The sequence below is a fragment of the Aulonocara stuartgranti genome (genome assembly GCF_965226115.1).
Source record: "Aulonocara stuartgranti genome assembly, chromosome: 17".
Classification (NCBI taxonomy): Eukaryota; Metazoa; Chordata; class Actinopteri; order Cichliformes; family Cichlidae; genus Aulonocara; species Aulonocara stuartgranti.
The window spans coordinates 2,720,096-2,740,038 of NC_138953.1; the positions used below are offsets into that span (position 1 = coordinate 2,720,096).

The following is a 19,943-nucleotide window of genomic DNA, read 5'->3' on the forward strand; positions in this document are numbered from 1 at the left end:
GCTGTCTGCAGGACTCAAGAGTTCGGAATGTGTGAAGCAGGACACCGGAAAGCAGAGCATGCACAACACCTGTAACTCCTTCAGCTCAGTAAGAGAGATTCAACTGAGCAGACTATAACTGTGTGCACCAATAGATCATGACTGGGTTGTAAATTGTGAAACCAGCCCACTGAAGGGACAATGGGCTGGGAGGAATAATTATGATTCAGAACTGACCTCCCAGCCCATTGTCCCTTCAGTGGGCTGGTTTCAGTCATTATGCAAATGTACTGTTTATAAGATTGGGGAAATCTGCAGTCAGCTGAGACTGAAGAAGTCACTTGGATGAGTGACGAAACGTTTCTCCCACAAAACGCTACGTCCAGATGAACAGAATCAACCTTTGGAGATTCAATGAGAAGGAATCTCCTTGTGGGGTGAGCTCAGTCACACAGGTTTGATCTGACCCTGGAAACAGAACCGCCAACTTCCATGCTCTCTGTTTCTCATGAAAACGAGACACAGTGTCAACACTTGGAAGAAAGAGAAGAGAAGATGTATGGACATATTTCATGTTTAATGTCAAGGAAAATAAAACACTTTGTAAACCATGTGGAGTAACTCTCATCGGTAGAAATGCGGAAAAAAATGTACACGTTATATTTTACTCAACTGAATCATTAGTCTGTTATAATCTTATGATATTTTCTCAGCTAAAACTGAAAGCTTAGCTGCCTAAATGATGACTAAAAGTAACTGACGTTTTGGTCAAAAGACTGTGACTGCTGTAAAAATGAACACTGATTATGAATCACTATATTTTTAAGTACTATTTGTAATATCAGTGTGTACCAATTGCAGGGTTTTCCTGGTTCAAAATAAGCTTTTGGGCTGATTACATATGCATGATTGATCTGCATATAATTAAGACAAAGACTCTGTTAACAATAACATAACAAAAGCCAATAATATTTTCACACATTCGACCGGGGAAAAACATTTCCAACTTGAATACATTAAACCCTACTTACAATAAGTAAATAAAGAAATCACAGTCCTGGTGATTTTCAATTGTTGAAAGACCAGAACCTCTTCGGTCGGCACCAGTTTCTCTTTCTTTTTTTATATCATGAAAAATTGTGGTAAAGGCAATAAGAACATATAGCTATATGCATCTTTTTTCATAACTCTTGCTATAATTTTCCTATTCTGGTAAATCCCAGCAGTCTAACACTAGTGTCTGCTAAGTTGGATGAAGAGCCTTGCAACTGAGCTGTGAGACGCTGGAGACTTCAGAGGTGTGGATGTCTGTGTATGCTACAGATGAAATGTCATGCTTTCAGTTGAGGACAGAAAAATTCAACGTCATCAAGGACTGCTCATATGCATCCATCTAACAGATCCTTGATGAAAAATCATGACTTTTGTTTTTGCTAATAAGAACAAGGCAATTTTGGCCTTCTTTTTTGCCTTGGTATTTTAAAAACACATCATAGCTGCATCACATTTTAAAATAGAAGAATGGAAAAGAAGAAACACCAGAAAATATGAAGTAACAACATGGAATTTAGCTTCCCGGTGGGGTTGTAAGTAAAACATGAAGAACACTGGGAACTAGGGCTGCCACAATTAGTCGACTAGTCACGATTACTTCAACTATCAAAAATTTAATAGTCGACGCGTCGTTTGAAGCTTTGTAAGACCCCAAAAGATGCAGGAATAAGTAGTAGGATTTAAGAGTGTAATAACGGACTGAAACAGAAGATGGCAGCACTGCAGTGTACAAGGATACCAGCTGCCATTAAACCCCGAAGAAGAAGCTGTGTCCCAGAATTCATAGCGCAGCCCTGCTCAGTTTTCAACAATGGCGGCAGCTAGTTAGTTTGAATATTACTCTTATTATTCTTTCTGGGTCACAAAATAAACATTTAACATTTTTTCATGCGAGAATGTAGCTGTGTAAACCTCAAATATCGGCTCAGTTTATCAGGACACCACATATTTTCAAAAGCGCTCCGACGTTTTCGGAGACGTCTGTTACCCACTAGCTCGATAGCGAGCCGGGGGCTAGGCTCACTAGAGCCGTGAGAACACCGGACTCCCGGCAAACCATCGCCGTCTTTCGCTACTCAGGTTAAACATATATAAGTCACTTAGATAACTTAAAAATGTTATTGTTTGGCTTTTTTTTTAGTATTTTATTTGTTCCTGAGTAAATCGGTTTGGCTGAGATTAAAGTTATAGTTTTTACACAGCTGAATAAACATCAAGCAGATTATCAGAAGTGTGAGATGCTCGAGAATGTACTCCAGTGTCCTGTTATATTTTAGATAGTGTAGAATGTTTAGCTTATTTTAGAGTTTAGAAATGTGTTATCATAGAATGTAGAACTATTGTAGAGACATTGATACTGCCCTTAAAGTAATAAAGGCCTCACTGTGTCGTGAACTTAGGAGTAGAGTGTAGGAGGCCTCTCCCCCACTGAGTGGAAATTCCCCAGAGGATGTTTTAGGGTGGGGGTCTCAACATTTGTAACTGGATAACTGGTCTGGAAGGGAGAGGGGTTTTATGACCTCTAGGGAGTTACCTACACCGATCAAAACACACACATCCACACGCACACTCACTCATGTGCACTCACACATACACACAGGTATGCGTACACAGTCACACACGAGCACTCACATAGACACGAGGGAACGAGCACATGTAGGCATTCATGTGCTCGTGCACATAGACATAGTTTGCAGCACACCGTGGGGGGTTTTATGATGAGGTCACCTCTATAAAGCTGGCTGTAACTAACAAAGGGGTGAAGATTTAGAGAGGGACACCGGCCTCGTCTTCCCTTCTAGAAGTGCATGCTTAAATGAAGATGAATAAAGATTTTGTGAAAATGACTACTGAGTCCGGTGCCATCTCTGGATGTTCGAGGAATAAAAAGAACCGGGGTAAAACTGATTTCCCAACAATAGCAAGGAGTTTATTAAACTTCACCGAAACAATTTGCAAATGTCATTTAAATTTAATAAACTATCATCTTGTCTTTATTTTTAGTTAGCACATACCTTAAACACTTAAAGCTGTAAGCTAATGATAGTTATATAAGAGCAGATGCTGCTGGTGCAATAAGCTGTACGCCCAATGGATGCATGATCTGATAAAATCATTTTTCTCTTTGTTAGCCACTACACGTGAAAAATGTTCCAAACATTTTGCCCAAAGAGTATAAGAACAATACACCCATAGCAGTAGCAGAGGTCAATTATATAACACGTTACTGACATATAACACAGATCCCTTCTTACAGCTTTACCAGAGGATCGCTGTCATTCAAGCTGAATGTTAAAAACAGGATTCACAGGTAATCACATGTGCCTCCTGTCAACTGTTTTATCCTGAACTTTTTTTTTTAAACACAGCTAAAACATTGTCTGTATAATGTCAGGTGTGGTCACTGGTTACACACACCTACAGCTCCACTCCCTGTGCTAAGACGAGCTTTATGCCATTCATGAGTCAACCTATGAGCTCAGACAGGGCATGTTTTTTGGAGGAAGATTTGAAGCACTAACTTGTAGATGCCAAGAAGCTGGTAGTGACAGTTCTGAAGGACATCAAGGTTCCACGGTGATCACAGTCTCACTCACTTTAATAATAATTTAACTAACAATTTTGAAATGACGCTTTATTGTCGAACACGTGGAAGTAGGGCTGGGCAATATGGCTTAAAAAATTCATATCGCGATATAATTTGAAGCATGTGCGGTAACGATATATATCATGATATATTCTTTTCTTCTGTATAACATATTTTCCACACTAAAAATCCTTTAATTTTCTCAAAATCGACAGTGTGACTTATGTATGAATTCTGATTGTGCTTACTGACCTCGAACCGATTTCTGCGGAAATCTGTTAAAAAAATGTTTTAGTACAACTTTGGTAAGCCGCACAGCTTGATGGATTGTCAGAGCATTACGGCTGCCGTAGTGAGGAGCTTCGCGGAGTAATCTGGGTCCAAAACTCCGTCAACTTCAGGTCCCAAAGTCAAACGAATACTGAGAGTTAAAAACGGTCCAAATTCTTTCATCTTTAATAAAATCATCAGCGTTGCTGCTTTATCGGGTGTAACAATTAAGTTTTACATCCATGCATCCATGAAAACAGAATTTATTAAATTTAACGGAGTTAGAAGTTAGCAGGAAGTTAGCTCGCTAGTTTCCACCTAAACATTTCATACCATGTTCTGACAGAGATTTTTGAAACTAATTCAAACGTACAGCTCTGCTACCACTTCCAACATAAATGAAGACAGAAAACTAAACAGCAGTGGCGTTTGCAGGGTTACTGAAGTTGGGCTACCTGGTATATAATGATGTGCTACGTGATTGCTAGCGACACAGCTATGTTAGCATAACATTAGCACAGTGAAGCTGGAGGATGAACGCCAACTTTTTTTCCACTCGATAAAAGTTAACGTGAGGGATTCTGGTGGTCAGGGACAAATGCAGTCGCATAGCAGGATGCTGTACACGGGCCAAACGTCAGTCAGGAGAACAACTGAGATCATTCATCCACAATACGAGGTTAGTTATTAATATACTGCAACAACATGGGAACAGAACAGCTGCGAGAGAATTCAACATTAATGAATCAACGTTATGGAAGTGGAGGAAATGCAGTTTTCGGCTTTCCCCATATTTCAACAGTGCTTCATCTCCTTGCTATGACTGTCGCCTGCCATAATTTGCAGATGATAATTGTTTTAGCCGCTGCGATGCTTTCAACCAAAACAGGCGCAGCTTGATGACATCATCAACATGCGCTATCGCGAAAGAGCGATACAGTCAAAATCTCTATCGTTGGCCAAATTTATATCATTTCTATCGTATATCGTTTATATCACCCACCCCTACGTGGAAGTTCCAACTGTACCCTTTTTAATGATGTTTCTCATGTTTTGCAAGAAAAAACTAACTCAATTTAAACTATGCACAAGGCTTCACCCATCACGTGTCTAACAAAACAAGAAGCAAATCTTTATGGTAAATGGCCTGTATTTGTATAGCGCTTAACTAGTCCCTAAGGACCCCAAAGCGCTTTACACAACCAGTCATCCACCCATTCACACACACACACATTCACACAAGCGACATTATAGCCACAGCCACTGACAGAGGCGAGGCTGCCGGACACTGGCGCCACCGGGCACTCTGACCCCCACCAGTAGGCAACGGGTGAAGTGTCTTGCCCAAGGACACAACAACTGAGACTGTCCAACCCGGGACTCGAACCGGCAACCTTCCGATTACAAGGCGAACTCCCAACTCTTGAGCCACGATCTCCCCAGCAACACAATCAGGTGGACATTTATGAGGTCTCCCTACTTCCAAAGCTCTGCTCAAAGCCCCAGTGAGGGTGGACACTGAATTTAATTGGCTGGGACACTTAAAAAGATCTCCACAGTCCCGCTCTCTTTTGGTCAAATGACAAATCTGGCTTGGCATTGGACTTGAAGCAAGGCTGATACAAGAAACCACACAGATCTGAATCCTTTCATCACCAGAGACTAGGGCTGTGCGATATGACCAAAATCCCATATCCCGATATAAGAATTCTATCGTCCTGATAACGATATAAATCACAAAAATGTAACAAGTGTTTCCAGCTGGACGTCGTGTAGCTGAGTCGAGTGTTTTAGCCGATGCATGAAACGATACATTTTTAGACATAAGTTGTAACGGCCGCCGTTTTCTTTGTGAGTATTTATTACACGGCGTGCTGCGGTGAAAAGGCTGTTCTAACGTTTGAGTCTAAGGTTTATTTTTTAGCACCTGACGGCTCTTTTTTGCTTCTCATCCGTAAACACTCTGCATACTCTTTCACGTGATTCAGTTTATTTTGAAAAGTCTCAACAGGATCTTGAGCTTTATTGTGAAAGGTTTATGTGGAAAACAAGCAGACAGGCGATGGTGTTACCGTCGTTGTTGCTAACGACAACGCACAAAAACAGGCCCTTGTCCGTCCGTAGTGTGGTTATATTAAATATAAGAGAAAGAGAGAACTTTAAGAAATTAATATAGCCACTACAGTGACATCAAAACGATGAAAAAATATTGCTGTAAACAGTTTATTTTGCGACACCACGAAACAAACGATAGCGTAAAATGAAACGATAGATGTTTTTATATCGTCATCCGATATATATCGTTATATCGAACAGCCCTACCAGAGACAGCACAAATTAAACAAATTGAAGGTGCGTTTGTTCACTTCTGTTTGATGTCTGAGCCCAATGGCAGTCAGGCAACAATGAAAGGTCCACACAGTTATGTGGTTTCACTGGAATTAAAACAGCTGTTTGTTCATGTTTTTTTTTTTTTTATTGGTGAGCCTCAGATAACCTTCTTACAGATGGCAATAAAGGCTGCTGAGCTACACCCTAGGGAGAAGTATGCCAGAATGTAATCTTATTTTTGTACCGCTGATGGATAAATCCACGACAAAAAAATGAGGGCCCACTATCTCACTCTGAGCACATCTGGTATTTGTCAGAGCCAATGCATCGAATCAGCCAAACCGCATCCAGTTGCCCGGACATCCCAGCTGGGGAGATTACTCCGCTCTGATGCACTTATCCTGGCATTTCAATAACTTGAGAATCAAAGCATCATTAGTTAGAGCTCCTAACACTGTTCAAATAGTGATGCAACAATCACATATTTATATTAGACATTCATCCTTTGATAGCCACAGTGACCTTATTCAATTCTTTTATGAAACTGATCAGGTCAGTAGTTTGTAACATTACAGCTATTTAATTACAAACACCAGTCAAATAGGCCGATGATGAAAAAATTGCCATGGGTGGTGCTTTTCATGACCACATTCTCACTTTTTTAATTTTGCTGGCTAGTTTGCAAAACTGTTGGAAAACTCTTATTGCATTTAAATGTTTTTGTTATTTTGATTTGCATCTTCTGTCTGCCGCACTCTGCATGCTCACACGGTGAAACAACGAGCACAGGAAGAGAGGAGAAACAAAGCACTGAAATGAAATCTAAAGAAAAGTAAGCCTGGAACAAAGTAATATCACTATTAGCTGAATTATTTTGACTTTTGTTTATTTGGGTTTCTTTGCTCACACATAACAGACACTTTTGTCTATCAAATGGTCAGAAATAAGGAAATCTAGATTTCATATACATATTGTGGTTACTTGTGTATTCATTCCCAAAGGAGCTTTCTGAGCTAGAAAAACTGCACAGTCTCTTCCGCACAGTGTGGAACCACGTTTATTAATTCAATACTAGTATCCAATGAGTCTTTGGTACCGGCCAACACCCAAAGCCAAGGTATCTGTATCAGGACTGAAAGTCAGATGAGTGCATCCCTACTTGTTTTCAGGTGAGTCTGTGCCTGTGAGCAGGGGAGGCTGTCGGTGATGTTGTTGCTGTGATTCCCTTTAAAGACAGTAAATATGATTAGAGCCTATAAAAGCATACTTTATTTCCCCAGGCTCTAGGCTTATATCCGGTATCAGCTGAGATAAGCACCACCTGTTCTCGGTCTACGTTACAAACACACATAGCAGCAATTTTTAACTATTTCAATTTCAAAGTTTCAAGCTGTACATTTCACTCATTCATGTGTTCACTGATTTCCTTCCTTATCCGCTTCAGGGTCAGGGGCTTGATGTCTATCCCTGCTATCATAGCATGAGAGGCAGGGTACACCCTGGACAGGTCACCAGTCTGTCACAGGGCATTTGTCTAGAAAATGTTAGCACTGCACAGCAGTATAATTTAGGAGATATGACGGGTGGGAAGCAAACATGCTATGAGTGTCATTATTTAACTGGAAAGCAATATGCTTTTCAGAGAAGTGCTTCAACAGCAAACACTAATAACAACTACAGAATGTTTGTAGCAGATGAAACGTCTGAAAAAAATAATAATTTTAGTGCATCCATAGAGTTGGCAGCTGGCTATTGGTACTACTATTCTGTGGGTGACAATGACAATGTCAGCATCAAGTCAAATATACAGCAGAACCACTGACAGTTTCCTCCGTTTCCTATGGAGACTGTAGAAATGAAATAACAATAGGTGACAAAATTATGAGCCTACACTTCACAGCTCCACAGAGAACAGCTGTACAGGCGCCCTGTCCCACAAATAAAGGCTGATTTGCTTAGAATTTTAAGCATAGCTAATTTACCTATGTATTTGAATTGTGTGGAGTAGGGCTGCCACGATTAGTCGACTAGTCACGATTATGTCGACTATTAAAATCGTCGACGACTAATTTAATAGTCGACGCATCGTTTGAAGCTTTGTAAGATCACAAAGGACGCAGGAATGCGTAGTAGGATTTAAGAGTGTAATAACGGACTGAAACAGAAGATGGCAGCACTGCATGTACAAGGATGCCAGCTGCCGTTAAACCCCGAAGAAGAAGAAGCTGTGTCCCAGAATTCATAGCGCAGCCCAGCGCAGTTGTCAACAATGGCGGCAGCTAGTTAGTTTTAACTTTACTCTTATTATTCTTTCTGGGTCACAAAATAAACGTTTAACATATTTTCAGGCAGGAATGTAGCTGTGTAAACCTCAAATATCTGCTCAGTTTATCAGGACACCACATATTTTCAAAAGCGCTCCGACGTTTTCGGAGACGTCTGTTACCCACTAGCTCGTTAGCTAGGCGGGGGCTAGGCTAACTAGAGCCGTGAGAACACCGGACTCCCGGCAAATCGTTTTCAAACCCACCGCCGTCTTTCGCTAGTCAGGTTAAACATATATATAAGTCACTTAGATAACTTAAAAATGTTATTGTTTGGCTTTCTTTAGTATTTTATTTGTTCCTGAGTAAATCGGTTTGGCTGAGATTAAAGTTATAGTTTTTGCACAGCTAAATAAACTTCAAGCAGACAGCTGATTATCAGAAGTGTGAGACGCTGGAGAATATACTCCAGTGTCCTGTTATATTTTTGAAAGCAAGGAGTTTATTAAACTTCACCGAAACAATCTGCAAATTTCATTAAAAATTAATAAACTATCATCTTGTCTTTATTTTTAGTTAGCACAGACCTTAAACACTTAAAGCTGTAAGCTAATGATAGTTATATAAGAGCAGATGCTGCTGGTGCAATAAGCTGTACGTCCAATGGATGATCTGATTAGTCGACTAATCGCAAAAATAATGGGTGACTAATCGACTATCAAAATAATCGTTTGTGGCAGCCCTAGTGTGGAGCATAAACATACAACCAGATAACCACCTTGGTAAATAATATGCAAAAAAGCCTCTCTCATTGCAGAGCTCAAAATAATTAACCAGCTTCAGTAACACAAGGTGAATGTTTAACTACAGCCCGCATGTATCCAAAAAAAAAAAAAAAGCTATTAAATTTAAAATTACATCGCCATGGTAACTTATGCCGTAGATGTTTAGGTTCCAGATTAGAGATTAACAGACGTGAAATCACTACTGACCAGTATATTCTCTACAGAACATCTACCCTAAACTAAGCTTATGTTAAAATTGTGAGTTTAGATTTTATCTTTACTTCCAAACCCTTAAACAGCACCGAGTCTGCAGTGAGAGAATCAAAACTAAAACTGTCAGGAACAGGTTATGTTCCCCATTTTTAAAACACCATTTAATGCCTAACCCTTCCAAACTACACTGAAATATTTCAATTTATGTAAGCTTAGCTATAACACTTTTTCCCTTTATGGATGAAACTTTACCTTCATTAGATTTGGAAAGCTGCCCTCTATTTTTTTTTAAGTTAGATGTTAAACAGTTACAATTGCTCAACTCTTAGTATTAACAGTAACTCAGTAAAACATCTCTACTGTGGCTTTAAAACAGCCATATTGACTAATATTAGTCAGTGAAGTCTAATATTAGCAATTACACATGGTTAATGTCAGGAACATTAAAGCAAAGTTTTTTCTGTAAATGTCATTACTCATTTTTATCCAGCGAAATTTTTTTTTTTTTTACAAAGTTAAATTACTGGGAAAAAAACGACTTTTTATTTAATAAAAAAAAACTTGCTTGGGGGCAGATCTGGAGCTTTGAAAATTAAATGTCAAATCAAGATTCAAGCTTAATCTAATGAAAATTCAGGTTGAGTAAATAATGACCCCAAATTAGATGCTTTATAACAAATTTTTATACTCTCACAGATGATGACAGTGTGGACAAAGCTAATAAAATAACTCCCCCCCCCAAATTTTTGAGATAAGTATCATGGTCGGGCATGTGTTCATTTACTCGCTCCGCTGGATTAAAAAAAAAAAAAAAAGGAGATTCTGTTCTTTATCTGCCCGTTGCCATGGTGAGTCGTGGTAGCAGATTCCACTGAAGATCGCTTGCTTTCGCTACTTTACGTACACACTTAACTCAAGGTGAGCAAACTCAAGAGCTGATTGAAATAACTCTGATCAGTCTTCCCAGAACAAGAAAAATCAACCCGGCATTTATTATTAGACTCACAGAGTTTGCTGAACCTGCTTCCTGGTCTCCACCCCAGAACAACATGGGTCAGAATCACACCAGACAAAAAACTACATGCTCTGACTTGAGACCACAAATATACACTGAAATGTAATAAATTAGTCAAATCAAAAATAAATGAAGGCTGCGATAACTGACAGATACACTTTTTAAGTTAAAAAACAAACTGTGAGGTCGACTTATTGCAGGGATGTCAAAGTCATTTTACACCGTGGTACATACAGCCCTACACTTGGCTCTTAAGTTCACCAGACCACTGAACCTATGTGATAAATGTGTAAAATTACAGTCACTTTTGGTAGTTCAATGCCCAAACTGTCCCATAATATCAATAATGTCCTGTAAAAAAATAATCTATATCATAATGGAAAAACAGGAACTTTTTGTCATGTTTATCTATTACTTAATTACTTTGGTGTAGTGTGAATGGTAATGGAGTGGTGTGTGTGTGTGTGTGTGTGTGTGTGTGTGTGTGTGTGTGTGTGTGTGTGTGTGTGTGTGTGTGTGTGTGTATGTGTGTTGGGGCGAGATGGTCTTTATCAATAGGAAAAGCTGTAAAACTTCTAAAAAAATATATGGTTACAAATCTATGTACTTGTTCACAATTTCTAAGGCTGTCCACTGGGCTGGAATCCTTGCCTGGCCGATTCTGGCTTCTAGGCTTCATTTTTGACATGTCTGACTTATTGAGGAAGAAACAACCACTTATTTTTTCACACACGGAAATACACCTGTGGGAAATCATCTCGGCTTCCTTTTTTCCAGGCACTGCTGACGCTTATATCACCGTACAAACAAACAAAAGTGAAATGAGTTCTCTATTTTTTCCTCTGCATGTCAGCATTAATATCATGCCTGCGCTCTCAAAGTAGAACTAGCATTCAAACTGAAAGCCATATGTGTGCAGGGAACAAGCAGTGCTTCAAAAAAAGGTCTGAGTGGAAACTCCTTTTGACTGGCAAATGAGCTGGTTACTCCCGTGACCTTGGACTGCACACCTCAATAAAGGTTTGCCATGGAAAGTGTGGGATTGCCCTTATTTACATGCACACTGGCACAGGACGGAAATATGGAAATATTGCAAATATAAATTTATGAGTGCCAGATGCCAAGTCTGGTCCCAAGATTTAGTTCCCAACATAATTTCACCATCTCACTGCATATTTTGAGTAGCAAGAAAAAAAGGAGTATGGCATAGAAAACACTGTTAAATCGCAGGTGGACACCATGACATGGTAATATCAGATATCAGACACCACGCCAGGATCCACCGGATGCATTGCTTGTCTGACACAGTTAGCAAGAGCTGCTGCTACCCTGTGATTCTCCTGTTTCAGTGCTTGTCTCCTGTCAAGTGAAAGTGGAAACAGAGCTGCAGACATCCAACACTGCAGCGAGATATGACTGAAAGGCAGCATGGGTGGGGTGGGGTGGGGGTTAGAAAAGCAACAACATTATCAGCACTAGACCCGCTGAAGTGGCAAAGGCTGGTGTGGTTTATAATCCACAGCTTCTCCCATACATCACCCGGATACAGCGGGCGGCAGGAAATCCAAATTTAGCCAGCCTCATCACTCAGCGCGTTGCCCTGGGGTGCATTCGCGTTGAATTAACTAACACCAACAGGCTAAATGTGGAGTTTTATTTGGGACAGATGCCGGGGGCACAAGTGCAGCGCATGAAGATGCGGGAGCTGCTACGGTCCCTACCTCTAATCCTGATTTATTACACAATAATACGCACAAACCGTCTGTAGTCACGGCTGTCAGTCAACCACAAACACAATTAGCAATTATGCTAGCCGCCTGTAATCAACAGCAGGCAGTGGGGTTAGCTTTCATTTCGGTGTTTTTCTTTGCTTGTTTGAGCTTACCTTGGCTCCACCGGAGGTCTCCTGTTATGCTGTGCCACGAAAGGAAAAGGCTGTCTGTAAATATTTAAAAGCAGTCCTCCGGGGCGTGTGTCGGTCTGCTAACAGTTAGCTTTAGATGTGTTAATGTTTACGGGTGGTACTCGTCTTTGGGCAGCGTCAGCGAGTGATGACTCGCGGTTTCCTCAGCCCGCTGGCTTCACGTAGGTCCAGTTTTAATGTCTGAAATGTTTAAAATCAACTTTGACAATGCTAACACACTTTCTAATATTTATTTACCAGCAGTCCGCGGTCTATTTGTTAGCCACCAGCGTGCCTGCACGATTCTATCAGGACTGTTTTTGTGGTAAATGAAGTAATGTAACCGGAAAATGCACGACTTCCGGACGCTGATTTCAAACTAAAAGGTATTTAAAATTTTTAAGACGTCCGCGTTATGTATTTATGTATTACGTATTTCAGTCAAAATTATCCAAATAAGACAGTTTGGGGTCTCCTATCTGTTTGATTTAATTCATGAAATCTACTTCAGTGTGGGCTTTGCTTCAATTTTTTAACTTTCACATGGCAAATAAAAGTTTATGTCTTGTCTTTATCGTATTTGTCCAGTTTTTCTTTCTAAATCACCTTCTCCTATAATGTTTTATATGTGAATAAAATATAATTTTTTTATAAAACAGTTATAGTTTATTTTCATCAAGAGTTGATCGTTTTACGTTTGCCCTGGCTCTCTTTGGGACTTTATTTTGAAGAGCCAACAGCTAATATCCCGTGTACGGGTTGTTACTGGATAACTTGACCCGTCAGCTCGAAAATTCCCCTCTGCTCGGGTAACGTCTGATTTCCCCTTGCAAACGTGTCAAACGTGTAATCGCTTTGGTGCACTTTCAAACAGCTGACAGTTACAGGTGCCTCTGGTAACACTAGTTATTGGAATTCGTATATATAACTCATCAGGTTATTATTATATAGTCATGCTTTTTTGCTGAGATTAAATTTGTTAAGGAGACGTGCACATTAATTAATTGTGATCAATTCAAACTTTACCTCTGCCGGGTTTTCGTGAGTCACAACTACCATGAGCACCCCTGTGTGTTTTTGGTCGACCTTATTTTTAATGTAGCTGATCATTTTTCTGCCCCCAGTAATAACTACAATGATTATTGCAGCTGCTGCAATTGAGGAGCCGCAAGTATCCATGCCTGGGTGTGCGGTGACATCTAGTGGTGGTTGGAGTTTTGGGTTCGGTAAAGGTGCACGTGACAGGTAACATCTACAGGCGCAAAGCGGTATAACGGTAGTGTCATCGATGGTTTCACATAAAAATTCGACCATCAATCAGTTTTGTCATCATGGATTTTCCCCTAAACCAAATAGTACTGGACCATTTACAACCCGGAAATTTTTTTATCTCGATTTATTAAGAATTATGTATTCTTAATAAATCACCTTTGCTGGCATGATGCCAGATCTCTCTTGGAAATTAGATTTTTAATCTCGGTGACATTTTTACCAGGATAAGCAAAGGATTCATTAAAAAATGAAATTAATAAATAACTATCTCTCTCTCTTTATACGACTGTTATGTTATAAAAATGCTGAAAACTACAATGCTCATGAGATACTGTGAGTATACCAGCTGGGTGGATATATATACGTAACTCATACAGTTGCTCAGATTTTAGATCTGATTCAAAACTAATAAGATGTTACATTGTTGGTAATATTGTAATGGCAAAAACTGAATTAATCAAACTGCAAATCAAATAAGTGGAACTAGAAAGAGTTTTCTATTTAATTAGCTGAGTCTGCAAAATCAGATTTTGCCCTAGAAGGAAACCCCCAGGGAGTTCCTTGTATTTGAACTCACCTTTCTGGAGGATGGCTTATTTACACTAGTGTGTAATTACAAATGCCAAAAATAAAGACTGTATATCCTAAAACCTGTTTTCAAATTTGAAAAGCTAACTTTCACTTCAATATACACTGCTCAAAAAAATGAACGTGACACTTTGAAAACAGAGCGCACTGGGCGCCAGCGTTGGACTGCCAGTATCCTATAGCAAACACCAGTCTGACTGCCTGGTGAGCACACAGCCCACTAAAGGTCACTGGGCCTCAGGCCACCCTCACGAAGTCTGTTCCTGATGGTTTGTTCAGAGACATTCACACCAGTGACTTGCTGGAGGTCATTTTGTAGAGGTCACTCTGGGAGTGCTCATCATGTTCCTCCATGCACTGCTCCACTGCTGATCAGAATGAAGGGCAACCAGATGTCCCACATGCTACGGAAATGTCTCCGTCATTTGCAAGCATTACAGAAACCTGGGGATCACAAAGACCTGTGCCAGTTGATGGGTACAGATGACAACAGTTAACAGTAAGTTCAAATGTTACTGTTATGTAAAAAGAAACCACATAAAAGTAAAAGGACTGCAGTGTCACCACTGTTTAACATCCTTCCCCCTGTTGGGCCACCAGACCAGTACATTAGACATTTTACTGGCTGCTTGTATAATTTTAGTAGCCCACAAAAAAAAAATCCAATTTAATAAATTTTTATCCTACTATACAAATATATATTTTACATTGTAAACCTATCTCAGAAAAAATAGTAACTAAAACATACAAAATCAATGTGGCAGTCAATCACGTGCTACTCTGCTGCAGGTACTGCTGCTGGTTTTTCCAGCAACCCTGAAAAAGATGAGAGGATGGATGGATGGAAAACAAACCATCATCCTTACACTTCCCACCCCCAGAACGGGGTACTAACACAAAACCCCCCGAATAATTTTATAGGAAACATAATAAATCACAGTAAATATATTTTTGCTGTACAACTTTAGACATCCTTTCTATTATGTGCTGTGACCTGTACATCACCAGTGTTTCTGACAGATCCTCTCTTCTCTTCCTCCCCTCCTCCTCGACTGTTCCCCCCTGCACTGCCTCCTGTTTCCCACAATGCTCAGCGAGCATCACCACCAAGATGGCCGACGCTATGGAGGAATATGAGAAAGAAGCTGGCTGCGTCCCTATTCTCCATCCTGAGGTATGGTCACTTGGGTTCACGCCTTCGGACGAACACATGAACGCAAAGTAAAGGCGTCACCTCGCCCTGCGTGCCGGTGGCTCTGTGTTTTCCCCTTTCTTTCTTTTTTTGGAAAACCCGATGCCCCCTGCAAAACCACCGGTGGGGGGGTGGCAGCCAGCTAACGATGCTAAAGGTGCTAGCGCTAGCCCCCTCTCGCTGCTGCATAGCCTTTAACGCTGGGCAGATGTTCGTGTCATTGGTAACAAGCCAGGTTGTGTTTTCCCTGGAAGTGATCGTACAGCGAGTAAACAAGCCTGTAGTCTCCGTTTCAGTTCATGTGGGAAGAAGTAAGGTTACTGATTAATCTTGTACGACGTTAGCTTTGTAGCTAAACTGACAGGACTCACGCTAGCTGCTGTGATGTATATGTAGTATAGGTGGGTATGAAGCTGTTGTGTACTGTCGGTTGTTATAATAATAATATTAATATTAATAAAGTGTGAACAGCTAAAAATGGAGATTTAAAAACTGCACTCTGTGCATACAACCAGTTAGCTAACACAGAGGTAACAGTTGTCAGTAATGGTGTTTGTGTAGGAGCGGACCACCCGGGTCACAATGCTTTCTGTCACCTAATATCATTAGACATGGTAAGTTATTACTGGGCTGGTTGTAACTCCCTATATTACCGTAAATACTGTACCTCAGTAGAGATGTGAGGTGTTCCAGTGTTTCCTTTCTGTTAATATTCCACAACAATTCAGAGGGAAATGGCACGTTTCACTTCACTACATTTATCTGACAGCTTTTCTAATGGACGAGTTTTCTTTACACAGAACATATTAAGACTTGTTGTTGTTTTATTAACTAGAGATGTCCTAATATGTGAGGCAAACACTGGTGTTGCCCTGTTGGTCAGTGTTTATTGTGTCACATAAGTTGTGCATTGATTAGTTTTTAGGAGCTATTGTATCCAGAGCCAAAACAATTATTTGACTAGTCAAACAGCTGGTTCCAAACATTTGCTGGTTCCAGCTGTCATGTTCAAAAGTTGTAGTCGAATGTCAGTTTTTGAACTGAACAGTCAGCTAATGCAGAAAGCAATTAAAAACACTTAAAATTATTAAAAAGATATATATAGTCTGCATTGAGTAATTGTTGCTCTTTGTAAGCTGTTTTTTTGGTTAATGCTTACATTTACAAGCACAGAACTATTAAATTTGTCCTTTTACTTAAAGAATCTGAATACTTCATCCGCCTATGTATTTTTGTAATATATCAAGATGAACTAATTATTATTATTTTTGTTAATAATAGAGGATAATTTGTGACATACTTGTCTAACTGAAGAAGTATTAAAGTGTTAACTAATTAGCTAGCCTGAATGCAGCATATTTGTAGAAAGTTTGTCCATTTACCTAGATCTTTAAGTTGCAAATCTATTCAAGGCCAAGGTGACCAGCTTACCATTATTTAGCATTGTAGAAAGTCACGTTTAAGGAGTGCTATATAACAATTTAACATTTCATACCTCAGGGTAGTGGTATATTTTGTTAGGTTAGCTATTGAACACAGCCTGTCATTAGTTGCCATCTGTGCTTGGCAGGTAATCTAATCATCAGGGAGAGTTTTGTTTGAATGTAATGCAGTCTGGTAATGCTTCAGTGACGGATGGCTTGCTTTTCACTCTCAACAGTTCTTTTTTCCTTTTTTTGCTGGCCAGCAGGTCAAGCAGGCTTGTTTACCCTCAACCATGCTCAGTAACTGTTAAAGCTGGCAGTGAAAAGACTTCATATCTTAAATGTCTCCAAGATGCTGGCAGGATGAGTTGATGTACTTGGGCTGGTGATCCAAATAGTAAAATTCAAGCTCTGAATTTACGAATCTTCTTCAGATATTGGGCCAGTTAGAGCTCAAATAGTAATATTGCATGAACAGGCAAGTGGCCACTTTTGAATGGGTTTGCATGAAGGAGTCAGTGTTCTGCTGTCTTTTGACTGATCCTAGGTTCTTTACAATATTAAAGACTATTTTGCCGTACACCCAGCAGTGAACTATAATACCACTTTCAGTAGTAAGAGCAGGAATGATGGCAGACTTGCAGTTTAATAAAACCATGTGGTTAATAAACTGCTTTTGGAGCTTGAAGAGTTCAACAGTGGTCTAGTTCATCTTTATCATTGGAACATAATCCCAAACTGGGGCAGAGACAGTTTTCTGGTGTACTAGTCCCATCACATTGTCCCCAGCAGCTGCGGTTGCTGTCTTTCTCAGCTGTCCTGCCTGTTTCAATAGTAGAGATTGACCTATAAGGGCCCTATCATACAGTAGTATGCAAAAGTTTGGGCACCCCTGATAATTTCCATGATTTTTCTTCAGAAATCATTGGTTGTTTGGATCAGCAATTTCAGTTAAATATATCATATAGCAGACAAACACAATGATATTTGAGAAGTGAAATGAAGTTTATAGGATTTACAGAAAGTGTGCAATTGTTACTTAAACAAAATTAGGCAGGTGCAAAAATTTGGGCACCCCTGCCATTTTATTGATTTGAATGCTTTTAGCACTAATTATTGGAACACAACATTTGTTTAGTAAACTCATTGACCCTTGACCTACATACACAGGGGAATCCAATCATGATCAGTCAAAGAGTATTTAAGGTAACCAATTGCAAGTTTTCCTCCTCTTTGAATCTTCTCTGAAGAGTGGCAACATGGGAGTCTCAAAACAACTCTCAAATGACCTGAAAAAAAAGTTCAACTATTCAGCGCAATTTGCACAAGGAGATGCTGTGTGGGAGAGTAACGCAGAAGAAGCCTTTACTGCGCACATGCCACAAACACAGTCGTTTGAAGTATGCTAGAGCATATTTGGACTAGCCACTTTCATTTTGGAATAAGGTGCTGTGTGGACTGATGAAACTAAAATTGAGTTATTTGGACATAAGAAGAGGCGGTGTGCATTGTGGAAACATAACACAGCATTCCAAGAGAAACACTTGCTACCCACAGTAAAATTTGGTGGCAGTCCATCATGCTGTGGGGCTCTGTGTCCAGTGCAGGTACTGGGAATCTTGTTAAAGTTGATGGTCACATGGATTCCAGTCAATACCAGCAGATTCTTGAAAACAATGTTCAAGAATCAGTGACGAAGTTGAAATTGTGCCGGGGTTGGATATTTCACCAAGACAACAACCCTAAAAACTGCTCAAAATCTACTAGGGCTGCCACAAACGATTATTTTGATAGTCGACTAGTCACCGATTATTTTTGCGATTAGTCGACTAATCAGATCATCGTCCACTGAACGTAAAACGTACAGCTTATTGCACCAGCAGCATCTGCTCTTATATAACTATCATTAGCTTACAGCTTTAAGTGTTTAAGTTCTTCTACTGTCTCCAAAAGGAAGTCATTTAAAATACCCAACTTTAGAGCAGTAAAAAGCATGTTTACTGCTTGTTGCAAAAATGCTTTTGCCTTAAGGATAGTTCCCCTCTTTGAGCTGTTTGGACTGACAGCTGCCCAGACACAGGTAGCTCTATCACTTTCTGCTAGGCTTTATCTCTGCTTGAATTTGGGTGAGTCACTGAGCTGGACTTCACCCCTGTGTTTCTGTGTGTGAAATTCTCATGTTTTACTTGTCTGATAATTAACAGTAATTAGCCGTGCATTACACTTTATGGATACAGCTTGCTAAGCAAGCTAGCATTTCCTCATAAGTCAACATTCCATCTTTTTGTCCAAGTATGGTTACTTTTGGCTTAAAAAAAACCAACAACATTAATGCTGAGCCCAGAACTGATAGGTGATGTCACAGAGGCCAATCATGGATGCTTTCCGTGCTCTAAATGTTGCATTTCAGACAGCTTGTTAACGCTGGATCTGTATGTTGCCATCAAGTCCAGATATCTTTAATATACCGCTCTCAGGCACACAGGTGGGGAAGAGAAATTAAATTGGCTTGGTTTGAGTGGTGGCACAAAGGACCAGTATAAGATAAATAAAGATTATTTTGAATTTAATTGGAAGCAAAGCAAAGCATAAGTATATTTGACAGTACTGAAACTCATCTGGATGTTTAATATCTCAGTGTTCTTTCACTGTTCTCTCAGACCCTATCAGATGCATTCATTGTGTATGAAAGCTGTATGGACTGGAGAGTTTATTTTAAAACTCACTAAACTGACTCAAGTATGAGCCTCCAACTCATAATTTGCAGTCTGGAGACTGCATTTATAGACATTTAAGTGATAATAGACAAAAACATCCCTTGAAAAGGTGAAGGGCAAGTGGTTTTCTCACACAAAGCAGGTGGTCTTTCTGTGTTGTCAGGATTATGTGCATCCACACCCACTGGTTCCTCCATTTAAATACATAAACAGAGTACTGCTTTTCTCCTCTTTTCCTTTCTTGTGTGATAGATTGAATGCTTCCTCTCTGTGATGGTGTAACAGTGAGCTGTACAATGCCATAATGAGCTTGCTGTTACTATTATTGCAGATTATACTTGGTAAAGATA

General features: G+C 39.8%; 2 protein-coding genes across 4 annotated transcripts in view; one reads left to right on the forward strand and one right to left on the reverse strand.

Moving 5' to 3' along the window:
- Positions 1–15,285, reverse strand: part of osbpl8 (oxysterol binding protein-like 8) — a gene marked incomplete at its 5' end in the record, with an annotated part of 99,903 nt that extends 84,618 nt beyond the window's left edge. Inside the window, one exon of one of the 3 annotated variants that reach the window (XM_082510884.1) lies at positions 15,266–15,285. Of the gene's footprint in view, positions 1–7,379; positions 7,435–12,382; positions 12,756–15,265 lie in introns of those variants that run through there. The other 2 variants (XM_082510881.1, XM_082510882.1) reach the window with 2 other exon arrangements.
- Positions 15,286–15,324: 39 nt separating this feature from the next.
- The window catches only part of zdhhc17 (zDHHC palmitoyltransferase 17), a 34,149-nt gene continuing 29,530 nt past the window's right edge, over positions 15,325–19,943 (forward strand). Inside the window, exon 1 of the mRNA XM_082510887.1 lies at positions 15,325–15,434. Within this exon, the coding sequence (XP_082367013.1) occupies positions 15,372–15,434 (63 nt within the window). The 5' untranslated portion in view covers positions 15,325–15,371. The remainder of the gene's footprint in view (positions 15,435–19,943) is intronic.